This window comes from Bombus vosnesenskii, unplaced genomic scaffold, assembly GCF_011952255.1.
Source record: "Bombus vosnesenskii isolate JDL3184/JDL3185 unplaced genomic scaffold, Bvos_JDL3184-5_v1.1 scf7180000013340, whole genome shotgun sequence".
Lineage (NCBI taxonomy): Eukaryota > Metazoa > Arthropoda > Insecta > Hymenoptera > Apidae > Bombus > Bombus vosnesenskii.
This window is the reverse complement of record NW_022882977.1, coordinates 897,701-922,043: the sequence shown is the minus strand read 5'-3', so window position 1 is coordinate 922,043 and position 24,343 is coordinate 897,701. Positions and strand designations below refer to the sequence as shown.

At 44.9% G+C, this 24,343-nt stretch overlaps 1 protein-coding gene across 10 annotated transcripts in view; it reads right to left on the bottom strand.

The window, feature by feature from the left end:
• Window positions 1–24,343, bottom strand: part of LOC117236237 (potassium voltage-gated channel protein Shaker) — a 187,797-nt gene that overhangs the window by 125,157 nt on the left and 38,297 nt on the right. For 2 of the 10 annotated variants that reach the window (XR_004493824.1, XM_033498998.1), the window contains exon 1: window positions 1,613–3,245. The exons of 2 other annotated variants lie outside the window; for them this stretch is intronic. Coding sequence is in view for 7 of the 8 variants with exons in the window: in XM_033498998.1 (XP_033354889.1) it covers window positions 1,613–2,028 (416 nt within the window). In the remaining variant the exon portion in view is untranslated. 6 more of the 10 variants (XM_033498994.1, XM_033498995.1, XM_033498993.1 and 3 more) reach the window with 6 other exon arrangements.

The window sequence follows — 24,343 nt, the reverse complement described above, 5'->3', positions numbered from 1 at the left end:
CGTCCAAGGTGCAAGACTCTTCATTCCATTTCATTCCATTCCATTGCATCGCATTCCAAGCTTCGAAAGCATCGGGACATTGACGAGACCTGATATTATGCTGGTCGCGTATATTTTTGTTATATATATATATATATATATTCTTTTTTTTTATTTATTCTTTTATTTTTCCTTTACAATAATCGTATAATCTATGCGATCTATCGTGGCGACTCGTTGACGACGCATTCGTTCGTCCGATCGAACGACAGGAACCGTCGACTGAGGATGCAACGCATCGATTTAGCCGCGTTGCGTTACATGCAGCATAGGCCACGCAGCCTTTCGTCTTATCGTGTTACTTTTTGGTTCGTTCGTTTTATAATTTTTTTTATTTTTTATTTTTTTATTTATTTTCAGCGCATTCGTTCGTGACGGGGGTACAACCAGTAAGCGATCCAACATCGAACATCGCAAGCTTGTGTGTGTTTTAATGCCTCGTGCTGACAGATATATGTCGGGAGATGTCGGGGAGGTCTGTGTCCGGCGCCCAAGGTCACGGTGTGGAACATACAAAGCCTCTGTGAACATTGTGCATTCGCTGTCAGTGGAAGCTGTGTGAAAGGCTGGAACGCTGTGTTCCGGAAGGAAATCAGGGATCAAGGTTACGCTGGGATCATGCTTCGTCCAAGTTCCTCGTGTTTTCCGCTTGGCGCCCTCGAGATCGCGTCGCGCCCTACAAATTTCCAACTACCAACGCTATCTCACGCTAAATTTCAACCGGACGAAAAGAACAGTCAGCTACGCTGAACAATGCCGCTACTGTCAGCCAATCGATAACGAATCTATGATGTGCAGCGGAAATAACGTCGGGGAAATTCGTGAGTCATTGTCTTTACGTATCGGGCCACGACGATTTCCTCGAAACGAAATAATTATATCTGTTACACGTACTTCCAGTAAGCTGTTATTTCCATTGCACGTTCATCGGATACGTTGGGATTCTCGAGAGCGGGAAATCAAGAAGCCATCACGCGGATTCGAATCTCGGCACGAGCAGAGACGTCTAAATCATTGAAGATGAACCGGTTCTAGAAAAGAAATGGCAAACACGTTCGGAGACGGTAGACGACGGTCAACGGCCAGGACCGGCCGGTGTCCAACGGAACGGCAATTTGGTCGCGGAGACACGAGGATTCCAGGATTTTTGCAGCACCGGGTTATAAGGCAGAACATGAAAATAAGGTACGGGTGAGTTAAAGACATACGGAACGAGTTACGCAGCTTGCACGGCTTGGATCGTCTTCGTTAAAAGCAGAAAGATCAGCCTTTGACGAGCTCTAACCTTTTTACGATTCCGTTCTGAACGATATGGTCCGAGCGTCGAACGTTCTTCGCGAAGCTTTCATTTTTTGTCTATTCGATCAGTGAAACGAGCCACGTTAAAGCCGCCACTTGGCTCGAACGTAATCGTCTATCCTCTAGAGACAGAAGATACTGGAAGCCGTGGCAAGAACCGTTCTCGTTCCATACACAGAGACAAGGTATATAAACTGTATAAACGGCAAGGTGAACACGTAGCTCCGCTCGAACGGAGAAAATAGAAGAAAGGCAATATGCGAGAGAAACTCACCGTTTCGTCGTTTTAACGCGACGATAACGGCGATAGTCTGTGGCGTTTACGTCGTTGGGGTCGAAGCCCCTTCGATGCTTGGGTGGCGAGGACATGGTCGCAGCAGCCTTGGTACCGTTCGAGATCGCGTCCGGCTTGGCGCTAGTATTGTTGTTGCCAATGGAGGTGCAGTTGTTGACGGTGATGTGCAGCGAGGCGAGTGGCGGCGGCGAAGGCGGCAGCTGGGCGGGGACCAGGTGGCCGGATGCTGAGATCGCGCGTTCCGAACTCGAAGCCGAAGTCGGGTGATACGGACAGGCCGGTGGTGGTGGTGCTGGCTCGCCGATTACGAGGGTCCGATCCCCGTGACCGACGTCGCTCTTTGGCACCGCGTTCAGCTCGTGCCTGCTAACCCTACCGGCTCCCGGCCCACCCATTCAAATCCTCGATTATCGCCCGTTCACTCCACCTCTCTCGCTCTGCCTCCGTGGCTGCTCCTGCCGCGAGCTCCTCTCGCACACACGGCCACGCTTTGTTCCGATTTCCTCTCTCTCTCTCTCTCTGTGTGTGTGTTTTTCTCTCCTTCGCTTCTTTTCTTCCTTCTTCTTCCTCTCGCTTGCTGTTCTTGATCTGGCGAGTCGCTCGTCTATCGTCTTCTCGGCCCTTCGATATCCTACTTTTTCCGATTCCTCTGCTTCCGTCGAACGATACGCTCCTGGTCCAATCGCCGTCCGATGTCCTGCAGACGCGGCACATTCGATAAGGACGAAGATAACTCGGTTGTCTTAACTCCTGCCGACCTCGTGCACGCACGCCACCGATTCCTCGGTTAACCTTCCGCCTATCGACACAGCTCCGCCACTGGCGAGCCGCCCATTCGCGACAGACTCACGCACGTGCAACCCCATTCGCGACTCACACTTACGCGACGAGTGTCTTTCGTCAAGCAACGGAAAGCGTCCGACGAAAACGTGCCAGCGCACGGTAAACGAAGCAGAAAGCGAGCGAAGGGGGATAATTGGCGACAGAACGACGATGAGTAACACGATGAAGAAACAGGAGAATAGAGGCGGGAAGAGGCTGGAAGCCGTGACAACGCGTGTACAATAGCGTACACAGCAACGTCCAAACACGGTCTTCCTTCCGTTCCGCGATCACGCCGACTCACTTCGCGCACCACATCGCACGAATCTCTCGCCCTGTACGACTCGTGCTTTCGCTGAATACCACCTGGTGGCAGCACCGGTGCGCGAGCCGCGAGAAATTGGCAGAATCACGGGGAGGAGGAAGGTCGGAAGGTGGCAAGGCCACCGTGTGCTCCCGATACCGATCGGATCCCGCTAACCGATACGCCGAGCTAGAAAGCGGCCATCGAGCGTATCCGATCGAGCGACCCTTCGACACGGCGCGACCTCGCGCCCCGAACCAATCTCCGGTGTGGCGTGCTACGCTTCACTTGGGAAACGCCAACGGAATTCTAATAGGCATTCCGACCAATGCTCGGCTATGTTCGCGCCCTCGCGAATCCCTGGATCCGTGCCAACTTTCCCCCATTAGTCTGGCTATCGACGACATTCCCTAATTTGTAACGAAAGGGTGGAACGTTCGAAAAGTAGAGCGAAACTTCGCAACTTCTTAAACGATTACGTTTAAGCGGTTTCGCGCCTTTTCCTCTCCCTTACTCGGCTGGTCGTGGAACGCGACCTAAACGGTCGATCGTTAAACGCGAGAAAGAGTGAGCACGAGGCGGAGGACTACTCGAACCAGAACATCCATTTACATTCAATCTCACGCAGTCACACGTCCGACCAATTAACCCGCTATCCACGCCCTCCTCACCGCCAAACCAAAATAGATATAGTTGCAGGGAGTGCCGCGAGGCGGCAGCACCGAAAACGTCCCACGAGACAGATGCATCGGGAGATAAGCGAGGAATTTCGAGTTGAAAAAATTCGAAAGCACGGAAAAAAGGGGAAGAATACACACGACCGAGCCAGACGACGAAAGGAGTCGCGTTTGGCATGGTGCAACGCGGCGAGCAGAACCAGTCGGCGGTTACACCACGTGCTCGACCTACCGTGTCGATCGAGCTGGCGACCATCCAGCCTCGCACGAACTCACTCGCGACGATTACAAACGTCTCCCTTCGTGTGTATGACACCGCGAGACCGATGATCCAACCATCTCGGACATTTGCCTTCACGGAGATCGTTCACCCTCGCGTCGATCAGACGAGTCGTGCGACGTATCCGAGTTCGTTATTGTTTCGATTCGCCCAATCCTCTCCACTCGAGTGCACGGAACACCGTTGTCGCGCCTTCGCCTCGACATTGTCAGCGTTCGTTCACCTCGCGAGATGTCGCGAAATTTCTTTGCACACAATCGGTTGTAGATTACTGGTGCGTGCTTTTCTTCGCTGAAGCGATTACGAAGCCGAGTTCCTCACGATGGGAACGCACATCCCGATCGTCAATCACTCGCGTCAGTCGTGCACCTCCCTCCCGCCCAAACTCATTTTTCCGAACGGTGAGTCGAAGCTCCGAAAGATGGCGACGGCGTAGCACGCCACGAGCGCCCACCCGGTCAATACCAGAAAACGAAGAAAGGATCCAGAGGTTTGGCGGCACGCTAACCTCAATTCCAACGGCGCGCCACTGCCGCAATTCTTTATTGCCGCGTTCTTGCTCCCGATCCAGGGAACCTGCAGATCGATACGCCAAGCCCGTGGCCTTGAGCGCGGCAAACTTTTTAAACCATCTTTACGCGTTTACAAGATTCGTCATCGCGTCGCTTTACATTCGCAACTAAGCAAACTGTCGAAATCGATCTCTCGCCGTCAGTCGTTTTTCAAAATCGCACGGCGTAGTCTTCTCCGTTCGTAGCGACCCGTTTTTCTAATTTAATCGCGATAATGCACGGATACGGAACGGTGTCGGATTATTTTCGGATATCGAACGAAAGAGAGGGTCTGTCACGAAGCCATCGGCACTTGCACGTTTAAATCTCATACGGTACGGTTCGATGGTTGCTAATGACAAGCGTGATCCGATCACCAATTTCACCCGCACTAATCGCGCGTGCATTCAAACGGTAGTCTTCTGTTCGAGCGTTTTGACGGGAGAAAAAATAGAAAAAGGGGAAGAATAAAGAGAAATGAAGCGGGCCGTTAACGTGCTGTTTAATTGGAGGACGAAACGCGTCGAGAACCAGTCGCGTATCGATCCGCGATCGCGCTAACTCGATTCCAGAGGTCGCGTAATAAAAAATAGTTTTCTACTCCTCGTTACTTTTGCCACGAACATAGCAACCCACTTCGAAATCGGTTCCCTTCCAACTATAGACACACTTGCCACTTGCAGAACGAAACTTTCGAAGTGTCCCTCATTTGCCACATTTTCTACCCTAATCGAATTCTTAAACTCGTAGCACATAGCGCACCGACGAGTTTCGCTCGGTCAAAGCGCCGATCCAATTAATTTCGATTCCCCTGCAATACCAGACCCGGTGCGATCATGCGAATCATTCGGCGAAAACTAACGAGGAAACCATACCATCGAAATTAAGAACTGTACCGGAAACTGGTTATTTCCAGTGTCTTCAAGAAGATACGAAGTTGCAAGAATTTTCGCAGATTCCCAAGGGAACAATTTTCAAAACTTTGTCCTACATTCAGTTTCTACGCGGAGATTGAAAATTGACAGCACATTTTAAGAAGGAGATTCGAAGCAATCGACGACTGTTTCTAAGAAACTCCGCACTCTCCTGTTCGAAGATCTCGAGCGAAGCAGAGCGGATTCGAAATTACGCGCAATCTCACACTCGTACCGCCGTGTCACCGAGCTAATTCTCTCGAAACTCGAGTCTTCTCTTTGCAGACGATCGTGTCTCTACCCACCCGTCGTCCCGTGACGGAGAAATCGGCGTTGAAAGTGAGATTCGTGGCTATCATCCACGAAGATGAGAAGCAGAGTAGAATTGCCGAGAAGACGAAGACGAGTTTGCAGACCGATTCTGTGGTAGATCGGGTTTGCGTGGTCGAACGGTGTGTATGTTCGAGAGGAAGCTGTCGTCAGGATTCGGCCAATGAGTGACGCGAATGGTAGCACGGCGTCGGTATAACTGACTCTCTCTCCTGACCCAGCGTACACGACCTGGCTTGTGGCAAGCAAGCAAGTAGCAGGCGTATCCGTGGTTGGTCAGCCGGTAGAGACCGTTTGCTAGCGATGGACTTGATCCGATTACCGACTTTTCCCTGTCGCGATCGATTCGGTCGCGGGGCCAACCCCTCCGTTCACGATTCAAATAAGCCTGAATATTCTTTTGACGTATGCTGATACATGCGAAATATCCCGGTAGGAAGAGATCGTTTCCATAAACTATGGCTTATCCTTTAACCTAAAACTTTTCTCTCTTTTTTTTTTTTTTTTTATCTTACGATCCATTTTATTGGCGGCATAAAGTCACTGGTATACGTACATCGCTTTATTGGTATAAATTCTCCCTAAGCTGGAATAGTAATTTAATTCATTCGGTTGGTAACAACGATATTCTGTGAAATTGTTCTACCATCGGAAATTAAATTCGATTCGAGTTATTATGACGGAGGCAACTTCGCTTCTATGATACTTGGACCCATCGCTGCCCGCAACCCGCTTGACACGTCTGTCGACTTGCGTGCGTTCCATACCATGGGCTCTCGCAATAGCACACGCTGTTCCTTGCAGGATCGGTATCATTAAGAATTTGCTTTCGTCGCTTGCGCCGATGTCGCGTGTTACTCTCGTATCCAGGAAATTAGGTCGGTTGTTCCAAACAGGGGCAACATCGATTCCCGAACAAGGTCGCCAGGAATGCTCTCAAGCAACTCGTTTCAATTACTGCCGTTTCGTTTTCCCATTTCCAGCTAGTTCTTCCGCTTCACAGAATCTCGTGACGAAATCGAACCTGCGAACGCCACTCTCGAGTGCTGGCTAATTCACATTATTTTTACGATTATCAAAGAAGGGGACGCTCTTCGACAGCCTGATTTTTTTTTTTTTCGAGGAACAATTTTTAAAATGCAAATCCGAGGACACGATCTGCCGTAGACAGCAGAGAACTGACGTAACAATGTTCAAACAACGATTCTTCTAAAAAGGTCAATTAGGGGTTTGTTTGTCAAGGCTGTGCAGAGGATCCAGCAGAAAGCGTTCCCGCTATTTTCTTTTCACTTGGAGCAATGTTAAAAAATCTGGGCCGCTGGGTAGCGCACACCGTTGGATTTGAAGCAAAACGGCAAAGGCTCGTACACAGAGAGCGAACAACACGCTATAGACCATCGTCGCCACGTAACAGAAAGTTTACCCTGGGGGCGGTGGTTTGTGGAACGGTGGCCTGCAGGGCGTCGTGACGCTCCGTAACCGTATACCGCATGTCGCCGACCCCCACGTTCACCTGTTTAACGCGCCGTGCCCCAGTAGTCGAGTTTACCGGACATGCACGACACGTTCTGCGCGTCGATGCTGATTCAGCCGGCGATTAAAAAGATTCCGATTAAAAGACGCATGCCACCTCCAACCTAGCCGCAAATATCGTTTTTGCTTCTTCGATCGCCACTATACTCCACGATAGCGTTTAAGAAGATATTCGTTTCGTTCTATTTGCGTCGAGTTCACCATACGTTGGCGTGTAATTCCTGCCCGACTATAAACGTGGAAATAACTCGGCTTCATACGTTCCAATTTCACTGGTCGCAGTGGCGTTTACGGTTTCATAATCGTCAATGGAGGCGAGTGAACAAAAAGCAAAATGTTGGCCGACCTCGTGCCATGTGGAACACGTGCTAACAAGGTGACACGAAACGGTTGACAAGTCGTATACAGTTTCGCGTACGACGACCTATTGGACGGGTTGCTAGTCGGCCCGCAAGCCGTTTCAGTTCTATAGCTTAGTCGGGTTTCAAATGTACAAACATGCCGCTTGGTATTCAAGATCGCCTATCGAAACCTATTACTACAAAGGAACTTGTTCGAATAACCAGTTACCGACAGTAAGCAATGAAAATATATCTTTGGTTCGATTATTCTGACAGATTGTGCGTTCAATTTCCGAAGGTTATCGCGCGATTGTTAAATGATTCTTTTTACGGGAAAGTCGGGTAGCTTAAGCTGGCGTACGTTGATTAAAGCAACGCGCCTTGAACGATTGTCGAAGATATTTTCACAGCAGCGATTAATATAATAAGCAGCAAGAGGGTAAATATGTACGTGACATGCGTAGGGAGAATAAATGCACGGGTATGTTCGTTGCAGCGGTGCACGAGGGGGGAAATATGCGATTACTTGCAGGCGATTCTCGACCTGGGTCAATAGTGCACAGTTCAGTTGCCCCTTTTTTTCCTTAAACGGCATTCGTCAAATTGCCGGCCGCGACTTTGTTCGAACCGACCGGGATAATGTAGAAACCGTGAAATCGCATGCGGCAATGCGTTACTTCGACCGCTAAGATAATAAGAAGAATAGCGAAGGAACAACAAACGTAAAGAAAATATGCTCAACTGAATGGCTGCAAGCATTTCGCGTTATTCTTGGAACGAAGTTAGCAGATTTCGGGCGAAACGCAGCGCCGCGATAGAGGCAAATAACATTGTTTGCGAATGTCAAAGCCTACCTCGTAGCTCGTAAAACTTTTACGGCCGAAGGATATATATCCGTAGGTCGAATCGCGTGGAGTAGTTTAAAAGAACTGCATAGCGATTATGTTAACGGCCACCGTGACGCCGAGGTGTCTGACGCAGGTAATTTTGCGAAACGATCTACACGAAAGCAACGATGTACTCGAGCTTGTCCAGTAGAGCTGCCAGAACGCGAAAGTTGTTTGCCAAATTCTCGGTAAAGCGCATAGAAACTCTCGATCGGTTGGCGTTCGATTCGAATACGCCTTGTTCATCTCGAAGGGCGATCCTCCTCGCCGCTCGTGTACACTCGTACACAGCCTGAACTGACCGCAAACTATCCAATCAATTTCAGCCTGTATGCAAGTTGAACAACCTATATAGCGGTTGTCACGGTGTATCTGGTATACTCGGATCTATTATACGACCTGTGCGATTCTATCGTTTCGATTGCCAAGAGGCGATATGTGCACACAGTTGGACAAAACGTTCCAGCTTGTTTGCCAATCCGGGCGTACGTTTTTCTATGATCCTTTGTATCGACGTATATATCGATTCTTGCAAACGAGATGACGCAACGGTCTCATTTTTTAAGTAAAAATTAGGGTAAGTTATTAACGAGTCGGTCATTGAAAGTCGATCGATTATATTTTTTCTTTGAAATTTTCAATGAAAAACAAGTATCGCCAAGTATCGTCCAAATGCTTGGCGAATGAACACGTTGCAATTGTTATCTGGCACCTGCATTAGTGTCGACAAGGTCGGGCGCGTCCTTTATCGGTTTCCTAAAGTTTGCGTTAGATGGCAGCAGCTTCCCAAGAATAATCGTCGTACCACTTATCTTCCCTGACAATCTATATTTACCCAAACTTTAAAGTATTCTGATAATGAAAATGTAAGTGGGAGGAAACAAGTGTCCTTGAATTCCCTGCTTACGGTACAAAAGATATTTGAATAATATTAGCTAGTACCATTTCATTGAACAGCGGAAAGGGTTCTCGTATAAATCAAGGTTCGAATCTTTTCTAAAATCTCTTCGCTTTTCGGAAGCCATCAATATCTGTCTTGTAATGAATAAACCTTTAAATGATATTTTGGCGTATCTTTGCTCCTACGAAATCAAAGATATTGGCAAACTCGACCGATTGACAATTCACACGATTATTCTCAAACTCTTAGGAAGCGTCATCGCAAAGTGTACACTTTATGGAAACAAAAGCCGATCGTTACCTTTTTTTATTTTCCGAAGATATCCGTCGGTGTCGCGGTAACATCCTCATGCCGATGAAAGCGCCTCTCATGCCAGCATGCATCGTGATTAATCATTTAGTTACACACACCGGAAATTCAACGAAATTTGCACAATTCAACGAGCAAGGAGTGCTAGTAAGACGGGAAAAAATAAGCCTTTGTAGATCTGTGACGTCGCAAAGACATTTCACAGACAAAGCGGCCTGGAATGCCATGAAATATTCTCGGACAATTCGCTGAAAGAATAGAAACGCGACTCGTGAAACACATCTCTACTTCGTGTACTCGTTACTTGCCGAAAACGACCCTTTAAGACCGACCGAGCGAGAAATCGAGAAACCAGCTTTATGATTTCAAAGGGTCAAACTTTCAATATGATTTACCGTCGATCTCTTCACCGTACGATTGTCATCAATGACTCACTAATCCTTCACTCTTTGACCATACGACTTCCGACACCAAGTTCTTTTCTTTTATTCACGAGTATACACTTTGTAGACTACAGTCAGTGTATTCTGTATATCCAATTTTCAACGATGACAAATTTCGAGTAGATTTTTTTTCCATTCCGATTGTTGCGCATTGCCGATCGGGTTTCCTTCGCCGCTTGCTTATTTTTCCATCCTGTCTTTATATATCTCGCTTTCGATTCGTAATCGGCGACACTACTGCACGCGTCAACGAAACACAGGACCTTTCATTTTCAATCGAGCAAAGCCGAGTTCGAAAGGCGATGCTCGCGGCAGCAGCCATTAGGGTCCAGTGAAACGAAGAAATCGTTCGACACTGGATGATAGTTTGAACGACACATCGTCCGAGGTCCAAAGTCGTCCGTTGCTTTCGGCTGCAACTATACGTTGAAAGGGGGGGAAAGAGCAACAGAGTCTCGAAAATATCGCGTGCCCGGTTGCGGGAATCGCACAGTTCAAAATGTAGATTTCGGTGAAAGTAAAGTGCTTCCCTTCGTGTTAAAACGATATCCACGTACTTAATTTACGAGGGAGAGACAAACGGAAAACGAATAACCATCGAAACTGAATAACGATCTTTCTTAGTCGATGACACGATACTGGACGAATATTATGCGAAATAACGCTTCGATTGTTTCGCATTGCCGTGACCCCTCCGATGCACTCGTTTCCGCGCACAAGTTTTATTATTCTAAGCATAGTTACCAATGCAGGTGACGAACTCGCCGTGCATTCGTATCAGCAACAACCATCGCTTTATGTTAATTAACAGATAAGCAACACGATTTAATGGAACGTTGTTTCCAAACGGTCTGCTGCATATTTATGCACGTACGTATATATGGAAATATTTACCAAACGAATAAATATTTGACCGAGTTGATCGTTTACGTTTAATAATCCTCGCAATTTCGAACAAATCGTTCGTGACGTAAAACTCACGGGACCGTTGAGGCACGAACCGTCGGCAAAATATTGATGAAATGTTTTCACCCATTCGAACGTCAGTCATCTGCGCTCTATTATCATTAACCTAATAACTTACGAAATATTATTGGCACGTTTGCTTTCCTACATTCTCAAGTACCGCCAAGTTACAGTGTAAACTATATAGGCTGCAGGTTATACGGCGGTTAAGATTTTAATGGCCAGATAACAATCTTAATGGACTCTGCTAATCTTCCGCGAGAGGAACAGAGGAGTTTAACGTCCCAGGTGTCTATGTAGTAGAGGTCGCGGCGACGGCCTATAAATTACAGTGCCTGCATATACTACGCGTATATACGTAGATAGGTTCGGCCGCCTAGCGGAGCGATCGGAAGCAGCCTGAACGAGCAAGTGCTTTCTTGAAAATGAACGAATCGTCGCATGTAGCGATTTAACGGGACGAATGAAAAATTTTTCTGACCCGGTTTCTGCTCTGATAGATGATTAAACGATGATTAAAATTACTCCTCTGTATAAAACCTCTGCGCGATCTTCTCAAAGACGATAGCTTTTCCAATTTCTTCCCAATTTCTGTATTATTCGTGCAGAGGTTTGAATCGGCGGAAGAGAAAAGGTTGGCGATTCCTTAAAAAGCCGCAGTTCCGAATTAACGGAGAACGAATGAACGTTGAAAGACAGTCGCGTCTATTTCCAGACACTCGCAGGTGTGGTGGCTCATCGAGATTTTTCGTGCGACTTTTATCGTGAGAAGTAGGGGAAAGGAGAGGCATAGAGGGGTGTCGATGTGGCATCGTTACGCTCCTGACATATTTGAATATGTGACAGAGCGTGGGTAGAGTAAGAGCCAGTATATTTTGGAAACGAAGGTAGCGCTCTGCCTGGCAACGACAAGATGGAATGGCCACGGGCGAAACGCCAGAAACTACATTTCCCGTGGTAAATAGGGTAGACACTAGACGCGGCGTAGCCACGGCCGCCATTGATAAACGGGCACGATTCGACCCCGTTTCAAGGTTTTGCGATTCATAAGCATCGTTGGTGAATGGTTTAGATTCCCAGTCTGTTAATCTGTTAAACGCGGACTCACTTGATTCGAGTCGTTTTCCCTGTCTCCGAGTAAAGTAAACCGCTACCAGTTAGGCTCTTTTCAAAAACGATCTAAGCAATGCCGATTGCAATCTAACTTTCGAACAAATGCGATACATCGCGTGAAAATGGGAAGACCTCTTGTACAGGCAAATACGCGTATTTTTCTATTTAAATAATATTTCCTTATTTTAATCCTTTGTCCTACAACGAGTGAGACTCGTGGTAAGAAATTTCGGCGAAAAACAATAAACACGAGCCTGACTCGTATTTCGTTCGGACCAAACGTAAACAACACGAACCTGGCTCGTGACTCAGTTTTTTTTTTTTATTTATTTACATTTTACAATTTGTCCAGTAGGACATTTGGTAAAATATTATAGCTTAGTGGTATAATAATATAACACGTGGATGGCTACCCCCAGTGGGATACCATCTTCGAATTTGATTGATTTATTTCTTTAGTGTGGTGAGTGTTTGTTTGTTAGGTTATGTCCTTTGTGAGATCTGGGTGACTCAGTTGTCCTCAATATTTTCTTACTTTAGTTACGTGTAATTCTTCGTTACGTTCACACGTTTAGGATATAATTCTCTAAAAGAATGAAAAAACTCTTATACTTATCGTGTAAGTGAAAGGAAAATCTAATATTGTTGATAATAGTGCGAAGTATGTTATTATCGCGGACAGTGATTCGATAGATCCTTCCGATAATGTGACGGTAGCGATATTGTGTTTACCATTGTGTTTCATTGTTTCTAAAAATATCATACAGTTGAAGATTACTAATTTTCTCAAAACGCTATTAATTTAAACAAAGTATTAATTTACAAATTCTTACCGATACATCGCCCACTTTTAAATAATAAATCATTTTTGTTCACCGATCAGTCGATCATAATTACTTCCCAGACATCTTCAAAGTATTAATTGTGTCCAAACGTGTTTATCATTTCATAATTCCTTTCGTGTGTCAAAAACGCATACATTTTGCGCAAGATCGAGCACACGACTGAACAGCTAAATGACTCGACGCGTGACCGACCTTCTTGTTTACTGCGGCCGGAGCAATCGGCAGTTAGCGGGTAGGACAAAGGGATAATAACGTAGTATCGTGTGGAAGTTTCACATTCGATACGCGTGCAGAAAAGTTATTCCCATTTAACGTGGCATTCTTTGATAATCCTAAACGGATTAGACAAGGATGGCGATGCACGCGCACCATTTTGATAACTCGGTTCAGCCGCTCGATCGGTTTAGTGGGAAATCATCGCTTTAAGAGAATTTCAGTTTACAAGCTGCCGCGAGGAAGCTTTAAAAACAATTACGTCGCGTTTAATTGCGATCCGTGTAAGCGTTTACGGTATACGGAAGCGATTGGATCCGTTACGCTCGTCTGCGCCCGAAATTCCCCGGTAACGAGAGAAAAAACATAAAGGGAAGAGGCATAAAGTACTTTTACACGGGCGACCGATCAAATTTGTAAATCTATCACGTACGTTCCACGTGTTCCCGTTTGAATTTATGAAGCTGCGTTCCGTGCAACGACCCGCTGCATAAAATAACCCGCTATCACAGAGTGACGTGCTCGTGATTAAGCGTACGCAAACATACGATTCTACCTAGGGCTAATTTAAAAACAACCGTTCTCTCGCCTGCTGGTCTACGGGTTAAGAGAACAACGTGGAAGCCGTGTTTAGCCCTGGCTCTGATCGAAGATTACTTTCCAGCGGAAATGAGACAGAGGGTTCAACGTCTGAAAAAATAAACGACTAAAGACAAAGGATAGATTTCGTAAGATAAAATACAAGAAGGTACATGAATATGGATGAGCAGAAAACGTAGAAAATTAAATTTGTAAGGACTTTAGAAATCCTGGCGCTCTTAGAACCCTCTACGATTCTTTAGTTTTATCCCATTCGAAATATACCAGTGTATAGTCGATGCAAGTAGAGCAATGCTGTCGAAAAAACGTAGCGTAAATCTTTTTGCGTCTGCATTTCGTTCCCTTATTCGTCTTATGCATATTCGTGATCATAATTACGACCCCGTACTACCCGTAGATTGAACATGGTTATCGCTGGAAAACAGGAGACAGATTGCCGACATTTTTATCTTGTTTAAAATTTTATATAATTTCGTCGATCGCACTCAGCTTTCCCGGCTTATAAATTTTAGCGCGTATTCGCGGTCTTTGCGTAATGCTATGGTTTTCCGGGTTACTTTCTTCGCGTACGATATCAGAAACAGCAACTCCATTATCAGGGCACGTACACGTGTTAACGCATTATCGGATCACGTTCATCGCGTTTCTGCATCTTTTCATAATTTTAGACGTTCGGTGTTGACGATACGTAAAATTATTTAGAACGTAACATATTTCTCTATTTAACGACGTAGTCCTACTTCGCTTTGTTTCGCTCGTAACATAACCTTCAAAATTCTGCGACATTGCAACGCCTATTATAAACGTATATTTATATGTAATGAATAAGTATATAAATAAATAAATAAATTTGGTAATAATAAATAATAACAATACTCGTTAACAGCGATCAAAGTTTCCCGATAGACGGTAGTAATAACAGAGCGGAGGTCAGGTAACATTCGACGCGATAATCGAGCATGGCGGCAGCCTAATTAGCTCCGCGGCAGAGAGATACGCAGCCGGAGACCGAGTCTGGTGGACGTTCCATTCTGCGCATTCTCCACGTGCCAAATTCCAAGGTAATTCCCATTCTCTGACACAGGGACGCGTTGCTGGCTGCGTGCTGGCCGTTCCGAAGCCACGCGATTCCTGTTGCTGAACGACGATTGCCAGCGATCCACCGGATAGCTAGCTGAACCTTTCTTCCAACTGTGGGGGACCGAAATTTCGTCAGGTGCGCGCAATGACGTTAACTGGATGCAGTCGTTGCACGATCGATCACGCGGCCAGGCCGCACTGCGAAAATCGCTGCCATTGCCTCGAAACTTTTCGTTTGTTTTAAAAACATCTGCAGCCCGCGAAGAATGCCGCTGTATCGTCGGCGATGCGACGTACAAAACGTCAGCCATTCGCTCGACCGATTCCAGCGCCTTCGTTTCAGCGAATATGTAGTATGTATGTATACATCTAATTAGTCGTGTCATTGACGCGACGTCCACGCCGCAAATCGCTTGCCTCGAACATTGAAAGTGCCACGTGAAAAGTCACGTCGGTATTCTCTGCCGGAAGAGGTCGGTCAACGCTGGGTGACAGGCTAATCGCGGATTCGTAGACAGAGAAGCTGGAGATCGGCGAAAGACCATCTAACTGCAGCGCGAAGCGTAAGACGCTACTGTTGACGGTTATAAAGTATTCATTAGGTAATTTTCTCGACAGCAGTGGAGTTAAAGGATTGGGTGGAGAAAGGAGTGGTGGTACTTTGAATTTGACGAAATACCTTTTAAACTCTTGTTACGTAATCGGACATAATCGCAGCGTTAGAACGACGCCGAGGACGAAACGAATCCTCGCAAGTCAATAGCTACTTGATACCATTTTACGTTCTCCTTGTTATGACGCGTTGACTCGATCAACGAGTAAGACTTTACCTACCGAGAAAACCGATTCTTTCCGAGACCAGTACTATCGGACGATTTTACAATTGGTTTCTACAGAATTCCTGTCTGAATTCGTTTACTTATCGGCAGCCAGATGAAACGGGCTCTTCCGATAACTGCACTGAAAGAACAGTTGGTAATACCCACTTTCCGGTCTGTCTGCGAATTTATCGTTCTTATACGAGTGTTTTATTCGCTCGTGCGGATTTTATTCTCTATTTACCGACAGCTATCCTTTATTTCGATATTTCTCGCCTCAAGAGGCGTCTTTTTCGGGAGATTGTTTGGCATTGGAATTTCAATGGTCTTTCTACGGCGATTTCCATTATTGTTAGTCAAAATTCATGAGACCGAGTGAACGCGGTTTAGTGTCGTCGCACTCTTGAAAGGGGCGTCCTAGGACACGAGCGCGCTGGTGCACGTGCACTCGCGCCGGTGCACTCTGCCTCCCCACGCTAGAAAGGAAAGGGATATTAAAGCGAGAACACATTCAACGGAGCGTTGGTAGGCAAACCGTAATAACAGCAAGTGGAAACGTCAGAACGGAAAACTCGCTCGTTGTCAAGCGTCTATTCGTAAAGCGGTTTCAGCCTAGGCATTACCCGCTTTCTTCCGCGAATCCTCTTCCTCGTGGTTTTTCATCTAAGAACGAAACCGCGTTCAATTCGCATAGTCGCGAGTTACGTTACATTACTTAGAAACGCGTCGCCCTTCTCCAAATTATTCGAAATCTAAATCAAATCTGTATTATCGTATTCCATTTCATGCCGTTTGTATTTGGAGACGAAACTACATTTCCAAAAAAATAAATCATCGACGATCTTTCCTAAAGCACGCCGAATTCTCAATCTTTCCGAGCAGCTTTTTAAAGACACGAGAGGCGTAAAAGCGAATCCATCGATTCCGCGGTAACCACGAAGTCCGTGGTGGACGAGGGGTGCTCGACCACTCGAAAGAGAAGAGAAAAAAGAGCGTGCCGACTGTTTACCGGGGATACGCGCGAGAAGCGAAGCGAGGCGAGGCGAGTGCGAGGCGAGTGCAGGCCAAGCAGGAAAGCGGGGCAGAGGGATATGTCGCAATGCGTCTTGACGTCACCGGTGGGACGTCGTTGGTGGGATTCGCTGGTAGATCGGCCTGCAGCGGGGCGGTACAGGACGAAAGAGGGAGGAACGGATGCACGTGCACCCGATGCATCTACGCCGCTACGAACCCCGCCATCTGTCGAGAACTCTTGACAACCGAGTCACGAGTTCGTTCGCTGATAAGACCGATCCTTTTTATCGATCTGCCGTTTCCTCGCCGCGGTCGTCGCTACCTTTCCCTTTCATTCATCCTATTGCAATCACGAACGCGCCCCAGCCCTTGGTATTAATTTTTAGTAATTTCGGTGAAACGAGGTGATACCAAAATGGAAATCAGATTCCGCGGAAGAAGATCCATGAAATTTTGTCGAATAAACTTCAAGGGGATAGTGGAACGTAATACGTGTTTCTTTGCTGGAGTTTCTTTATGCTCTGTGGCGGAACGCAAATTGATCTATCTATTATTATAGACGATATACGAAATCGGCCGTCTAAATTGTGGTTAGAAGCGTTTAATGACACGAATTAAACGCCTAAGGAGAGTAAGGTCGCCGATTCACAGCCATGAAATAGCAGTGAATTACTTCCACTTTACGTTTACCGCGTACACACGCGCCTCGTCGTAATCTGTCGGTCGGGCCGTGAGTCGAAGTCAAAGGGATAGAAACGAACAGAGCGTGTAACGATATCGGATAAATATAAATTTCACAGGGCTCGGCGCGACGTTAACTGAGCGCCGAACGATTTCGAATTTTCAACTATATTTAGTTAGCCTTTGACACACAAGACAAGAGAGACGATTCGCACGTCCGACATTAATTTACCGGCTCTGGAATCTTTCACCTGAATATTTCGAAGCCGGCCGCTGCCTCGCTTACCGACTATGTAAATTCTTCAACCAGCACGAGATTTACACGAAGATTCTGCTTCAACCGCGTTACTAATTGCAAGCTCGTAATTCTAAGGGACGCGATGTACCATGTAACGGGTGCAACCGAGTAATTTTCGGCGAAACTTGCTAACGAATTTCCTTGGCTCTCCTGGGACAGCGCGTTTCCAGCGAGGCGATAAACATCCAGTAAATCTTCGCGAAGCTCGCGAGCTTGTGATTCCGTTAATCTCATCTTGGGCCTAATATCCTGAACGAGGGCGACCATGTAGGCCGAAAAACTGATCCAAGTGAATTATTATCGTCTCTTATGAAGGACGCTCACTAAAATTACTTGTTCTCTCGAACCTTCCGCTCGAACGATAATGTCTGGCGTATCTGCCTCTCTCTTCTCCTCATTTCCTTCTCCACCCTTCCCTCCACTCTCGGAGAAGATCGATGATCTCGTCGGTTTCTCGTCGCTTAGAAACTTCCGGCGAAGGGAATTTAAGCCGGCGAGGGCGTTCATCGCGACCTTAAAAGACGAGGCTATTTTTGTCCCGTCCTTTCTAGCCGGTATAAACGTCCGAGATGAGAAGTTTGCGAACTTTCCGTGGCGACCTTCTTTCCTCCGAGAATCGGGGTTACTCCTCGTGCGTCGCGGAGAGTTTCCGGCCGCGTGTGTGCGACCGTCGTGGCAGCGCGAGCGCGAGCGCGCCATCGAACGTCATCGAAAATCTGTTCGTGTGCCACGAGTCGGCTCCTAACTACGTTTCCAGATCCAACAAGAACGAAAGCCGAGAACCCTTCAACTTTTTCGCTCGCAAGTTATACGAGCTCGTTTCGATATGCTCGTTTCCCACCAGATGACGGTTATCGACGATCGGTTTCGAAGCACGAGCGGCGTCTCGCGACCAAAAAATCTATTAATTAATTCGTACTTCTTGCTTGAACGCGCGGCAATCGGTAGGAAGGGCCGAGGATTTCTCTGAACTGTCGGTAATTAAATGTTCGCGCTGACAAAAGCCGGACGGTTGCGTTTAAATAATCGAGAGGAAACGAAGCGTTCGTTAGCGAAACGCCTATCGCCTCGATGGAAGATTAAGAAACGATACAATTTCCTGAATATTCCACCCGATTGGCCCATCGTTGCCGTTAATAGCCTGATCGATACCCGACGATTCGTACGATCTCGATTCCACGGAAATAATGAAAGAGCGTACGGTCGAGCGGAAAAAAGTAACCCATTTCCGGCGCAAATTGTCTATGTTCTTTTTAAAGGCCTTTACGTCTTTGTCCGTCGGTAATTGGGCTCTCTCTGGCATGACAATTGCCACTCGCATCCCGGTCTAATTTCAAGAAAGAAAAGCACGTGTGTGTATGTGTAGCGGTGCCAATTAAAGGCAGCGAAACGATGGTTACGTCGGAAAGTAATCACAGACCTTTCGACCGGCTATACGCGTCACCTTTCGAAATTGTGAAAGTCGAGTGCCGGCTCTTGCTTCCACACCGTTCAAACACCGCTGTTATTACCGCGTAATCTTCTACTGAAATTAAGGAGAGCTTCTTCTTAAAATGATTTATTCTTGTCGTTAGCTTAAAAAAAGTTGTACGACGCGACTTCGAATACGTTTTAAAGTAGAATCGGCTGCAACTGTTCGGAGTCGAGGTAACGTTTCTAAAAATAATTTTTTCCACGTCGTTAATCTGAAAAACGTATGTAAGCAGATTTATCTCGTTATCGGAGAAATTTATCTCCGATTCAATTGCCGACGATATTCTCTACTTTTTCTCCTCGTTTTTCCCGCCCTTTTTTATATCACCGATGATACTTTTTAGTTTATAACTTTCATAAGAGAGCATAGATTCACCGGTGCGTGTCGATATCGACGAGCACCGCTTTCAAAGCAGGCACGGAAAAGAGCCTTTAGATCGCATACCAATGACCGCTCGTGTTTCACGCGGCTTTAAAAAGCGCTCCTCCTTTAGTGTCAACAAATGGCTCCGTAACTCGCCGTTGTCACAGTCGCGCGAAATAAAAATAACCAGCGTCGCCCGTAGTCGCGAACTAACTGAAATCTCAAAAATAACTTAGCGCCATTCTCGTCGGTAAGATCCCTAAAAATTCATAGATATGTAATCGACTATCGATCTGTCGTTCTAACGTTGCTGTCCGCGTTGCGATTAAAAAACAAAGCCTGTTAGCACGCCGATCGTCCGATCGAACAACGTCGATATGCCTCGCTGCTTTTTGTTTGGAACGTCGCGTAGAGACAGCAATTTTAAACGAATCTAGAGTTGATTTTCGTTTATTGCCTTTAAAAAAAAAAAAAAAGGGCGGAAAGCTATCACGAAAGAGGAATGCACAAAAGAGGCAGTCACGCTCCCGTATGCGGATAATACAGAATTATAGACAGCCGTGGAGATTAGTTTACCGAATGCATTGCGAAAGTTTCCTATCGAGACCAGTAGATGGCTCCACTCGTATGAGCCACGCCGACTCGATACACGTGTATCCTTAAGCACGACGTGCCGCGCTTTAAACGGACTCATACTACTGCGGCTGCTTAATACGATGCTTGTCTCCTCACGATCCTCGTTATTGAGATACATTATACCTCTCAAGCTAAACACTTGCTCGTGTTCACCGATCCACACCGATAAGGGATACTTGTTTTCGCTGTCGTGTCGCGAATAATACTGCAAATGATGTAGATAATTATCCGCAATTCTTTCTGTATGTTTATTTCCCCCGACAAATTACATATTACTATTCTTCCACTTATTATTATCCTCTTGTGTTATTAGCATCGTTTCCGTATCTTGCCTTTCAATTTTTGCCAAAATGTCTAATACCATGTAGATATAACATATACAATATCCGATATCCTTTACATTGAAAAACATGTAACTAACGATAATCGTGTTTCTAATCAAACAGCGTCGATTGTGCGTACATTACAGAACGAGAGACGAAGAGTGGTTGAGAAAACGAGATAATTTCGAGGAGAAATTCTGCGACGCCTTGGCCAAAGTCCGCATAGAATCATAGAGAGGCGAGCGTGCGCGCGCTCTCGTTTCTCTACACTTGAACCCTAGCGTCTGGAGCGCACGTTCCATCGATTCATCGTGAAAATCATGAATGAACGTAATCCCTTCGACGCGGAGCATGCAGTTTGGTTTCTCGCCCGGCAACAGTATCAGCATTTTGCGAAACGAATAAGGAAACACGAAAAGGTTTAGAAGATAGCGTAGCCTACCAGAAACATTCGTTTGAATTCTCCTAGGAATTTCAGTGCTTTGGCATTGAACATTTTCGTACGACTATTTTTAATCGCATTAAAAGATAAATTAAAGTGTGCACGAGGAAGTATCGTTTGATATTTATAATTAAACGGAATAGGAATGTCAAGAGCAATTTACTGGTTGACAGAATTTGGCGTTTAGAATTTCAGACGGAGACACGAAGTTAGAAGATTTAACGAAGCATAGTTGGACGAAACGATTACGATGAAAAATCATGCCGTCGCTTAAGGAGAAGGTCAGGAGCGTGGCGATGTTTCTGGGACACGGCGAGCTTAATCTATTCAGCCCTGATTTAAATGACCTTCGATTGTGGACGGCAATGAGTTAAATTTAGGTAGCCCTTTGGGATTCTAGTTCACACTCTTGCACCTTTTATCCCGTCGCTAGCTTTGTTCTTTGCATTTCTTTACCGGCATCGTTACCAAACCGAAACAGTTCACTGCCCAATAAATGTCTCCTCTGATGTACAAAAGAGCACGCTATAAATTACCCCGATAATTTTCAAACTAAGGACCTTTCTTCGATTGCAGATCGCTAACGAGTACAAAGTATATTAAGTAACCGTGCGTATCTTTTACTTTTAAACGCATTTTCCATTCAACTTTTAATTCGATAGTTTCAGCGATTCGAACTTTTCGTAGATGGATTTCTGGTACTTGCACGTTCGAAGGAAAATACGAGTTCGTGAACTGAATCCATAGTAACTGAAACTCGTAATCAACAGCCACGGCTGTTCGTTAGAATTTCAATGCTTTGCCAGATCGTTCATGCGTACACTCGGCGAGAAAAGTTATCTGGTTTTGCCTTTGCACGTTGTTCCCGACCAGCGATACGAGCACAAGCTTCGAACTGATTTCCCTTCGCAATTTGCCCTTAGAATCGTTCGACCAAGTAACTGGCCGTAAAGCTCGCAATGTGGCTTGTGTGCAAGAATAAAGATCGACTGGTCAATTAACGTTCCCTCCATTCAGCCTGCAATGCTGAATGAAAGTATCGTATCTGCGATATCTATACTCCAGAGGTGGCTATTACGGTGTCGTCGTTAGACGAACAATTTTTGCTAAAACGTCAGTTCCCAGTCACACGAAATACAACGAACGAGTCGATACTCGTAACCAGGCGTCGGAAGCAGGTATTCATGCAATTATCGGGTCCGACAAGCTCGATGCCAATTTCCGCAATGATATTTCCAAGATTAAGTACGCTCGGATCAATGTCGTCGTCGCCTCTACGACCATCTATAGTTCGTATAATGTATATATATTATACGTATAATACTCGTATAATATATACTCGTATAATACGTACTCTATAGCTCGGATAATATATATATATTATACCTCCCCCATATATAATATATATAATTATAAATGATAATAAACTAATTGTAGTAAAGATCCTACAATATATGTATATACCAATCTCCATGTATAATTTATATAATTATAAATAATAATAAACTAATTGTAGTAAAGATCCTACAATATATATATACCTATCCCCATATATAATATATATAATTATAAATAATAATAAACTAATTGTAGTAAAGATCCTATAAGTATATATATATCACGCATATATATATATATACATACATACATATATACATACATACATATATATATATATATATATATATATATATATATATATATATATATATATATATATATATATACGTCTGACGAGCTATAGATGGTTCATATATATATATACCAATCTCCATATATAATATATATAATTATAAATAATAATAAACTAATTGTAGTAAAGATCCTACAATATATATATACCTATCCCCATATATAATATATATAATTATAAATAATAATAAACTAACTGTAGTAAAGATCGTACAATATATATATATACCAATCTCCATATATAATATATATAATTATAAATAATAATAAACTAATTGTAGTAAAGATCCGTAAGTATATATATATCACGCATATATATATATATATATACACGTCTGACGAGCTATAGATGGTTCATATATATTGTAGGATCTTTATTACAATTAGTTTATTATTATATATAAACCATCTATAGCTCGTATAATATATATATATATAGTAGGATTTTTACTACAATTAGTTTATTTACAATAAACGGATTAAACAGATGTTGATTAAACAGGAAACGACGGTCGTTTAACGCGAACTAATCACGATAACGTATTATGATTAAGACAACTAGATAGTTAATTTGAAACTCTCGTCACCACGGATCCAACGCCTTCTCGATAACGCTAGCAATATTCTGTCCACAACGCAATTCGCACTCTCTGACGTCTCAACTCGCAATGACTGTTAATTCGTTTATGTCCCTTAGCAACCCCTTGTCTTTTATCTTAGCCGCATCACGCACATGCTCAACAACCCCTTGTTTATAATTCGCACGATGTCCCCTCCCAGGCCCCTCGTCCACGATACTACGATATATAGTAATAATAATAATAATAATTATTATTATTATTATATATTACAGATACACGAATCAGCCTGAAACTTTGCAGCCTGAGAATTCTTTTCGCTGTCGCTGTGAAATGACAGTTGGAAGTTGACGGGGAACGCGAAAGTCAAACACGAAGATAGGATCATGAAAAAAGTTGGAAAGCTGAAAGTTCCATCGACTAACTTTATTCCGTGCACGAGCTTCTTTACTCGACCGGGTATCTTTAATCGAATCTTCGAGTCGCATAGAGAAAGCTGGAATGCTGTAAAGATAAAAAAAGATCCCGCTTTCTGCAATACGCTATTATAAATGACGAACCGAGCTATTTATACGGAACGATGCGACTGAGGCCGTTACCACGAAAGCTATCTTAAGGGGCAGCATGGTTGTTGCCGGTATCGTCCAAGACACATCTTATTTTAGATGTTCAACTGCGATCTTGAAAATGCCTATGTTAGAGAGGATCAAAGCCGTGCCGATCGTCCTGGCTGAATTCCTCGAAGAATATCCGATGCGCATGTCGATCGAAGGGGAAGAAAAAGACGAATCGCGAGAAGGCAGATTCAGACTGGAGACTCGGTTTCCCTGACACCCTTCGTCTAACGCAATTAATACGTCCATAACTCAATGGCTCGCGAATTTTAACGAGATCGATGCAGCCTGCGCGGCGAAGAAACGCGGCAACGTATTTGTAAGAATAAAATATTCTTCGTGAAAGTGTAACGCGTAATTTCGATCGATTTAACGTACGTCTAATAATTTTCGCAATTTCGCAAGAAATCTCCGGGCGTGTCTTAACTGTTGAGAATGACTGATAGAGGAACGAGTGGATGAATTTGTAATAGAAAAATATATTGGAATAAGTATAGGTATAATGTATGCTGACCCAGATCCTCACTCTTATAGTGTTACAGTACAATAGGAAGAAGTTATGATAGGGAGAAGAACGTTCATATATTTATAGCAAACGACATTATCAAACATGTTAACCTTGTAGCTGTAGCTGAAGGCTACAAGAAATAGCAATAGAAATCTTCTTA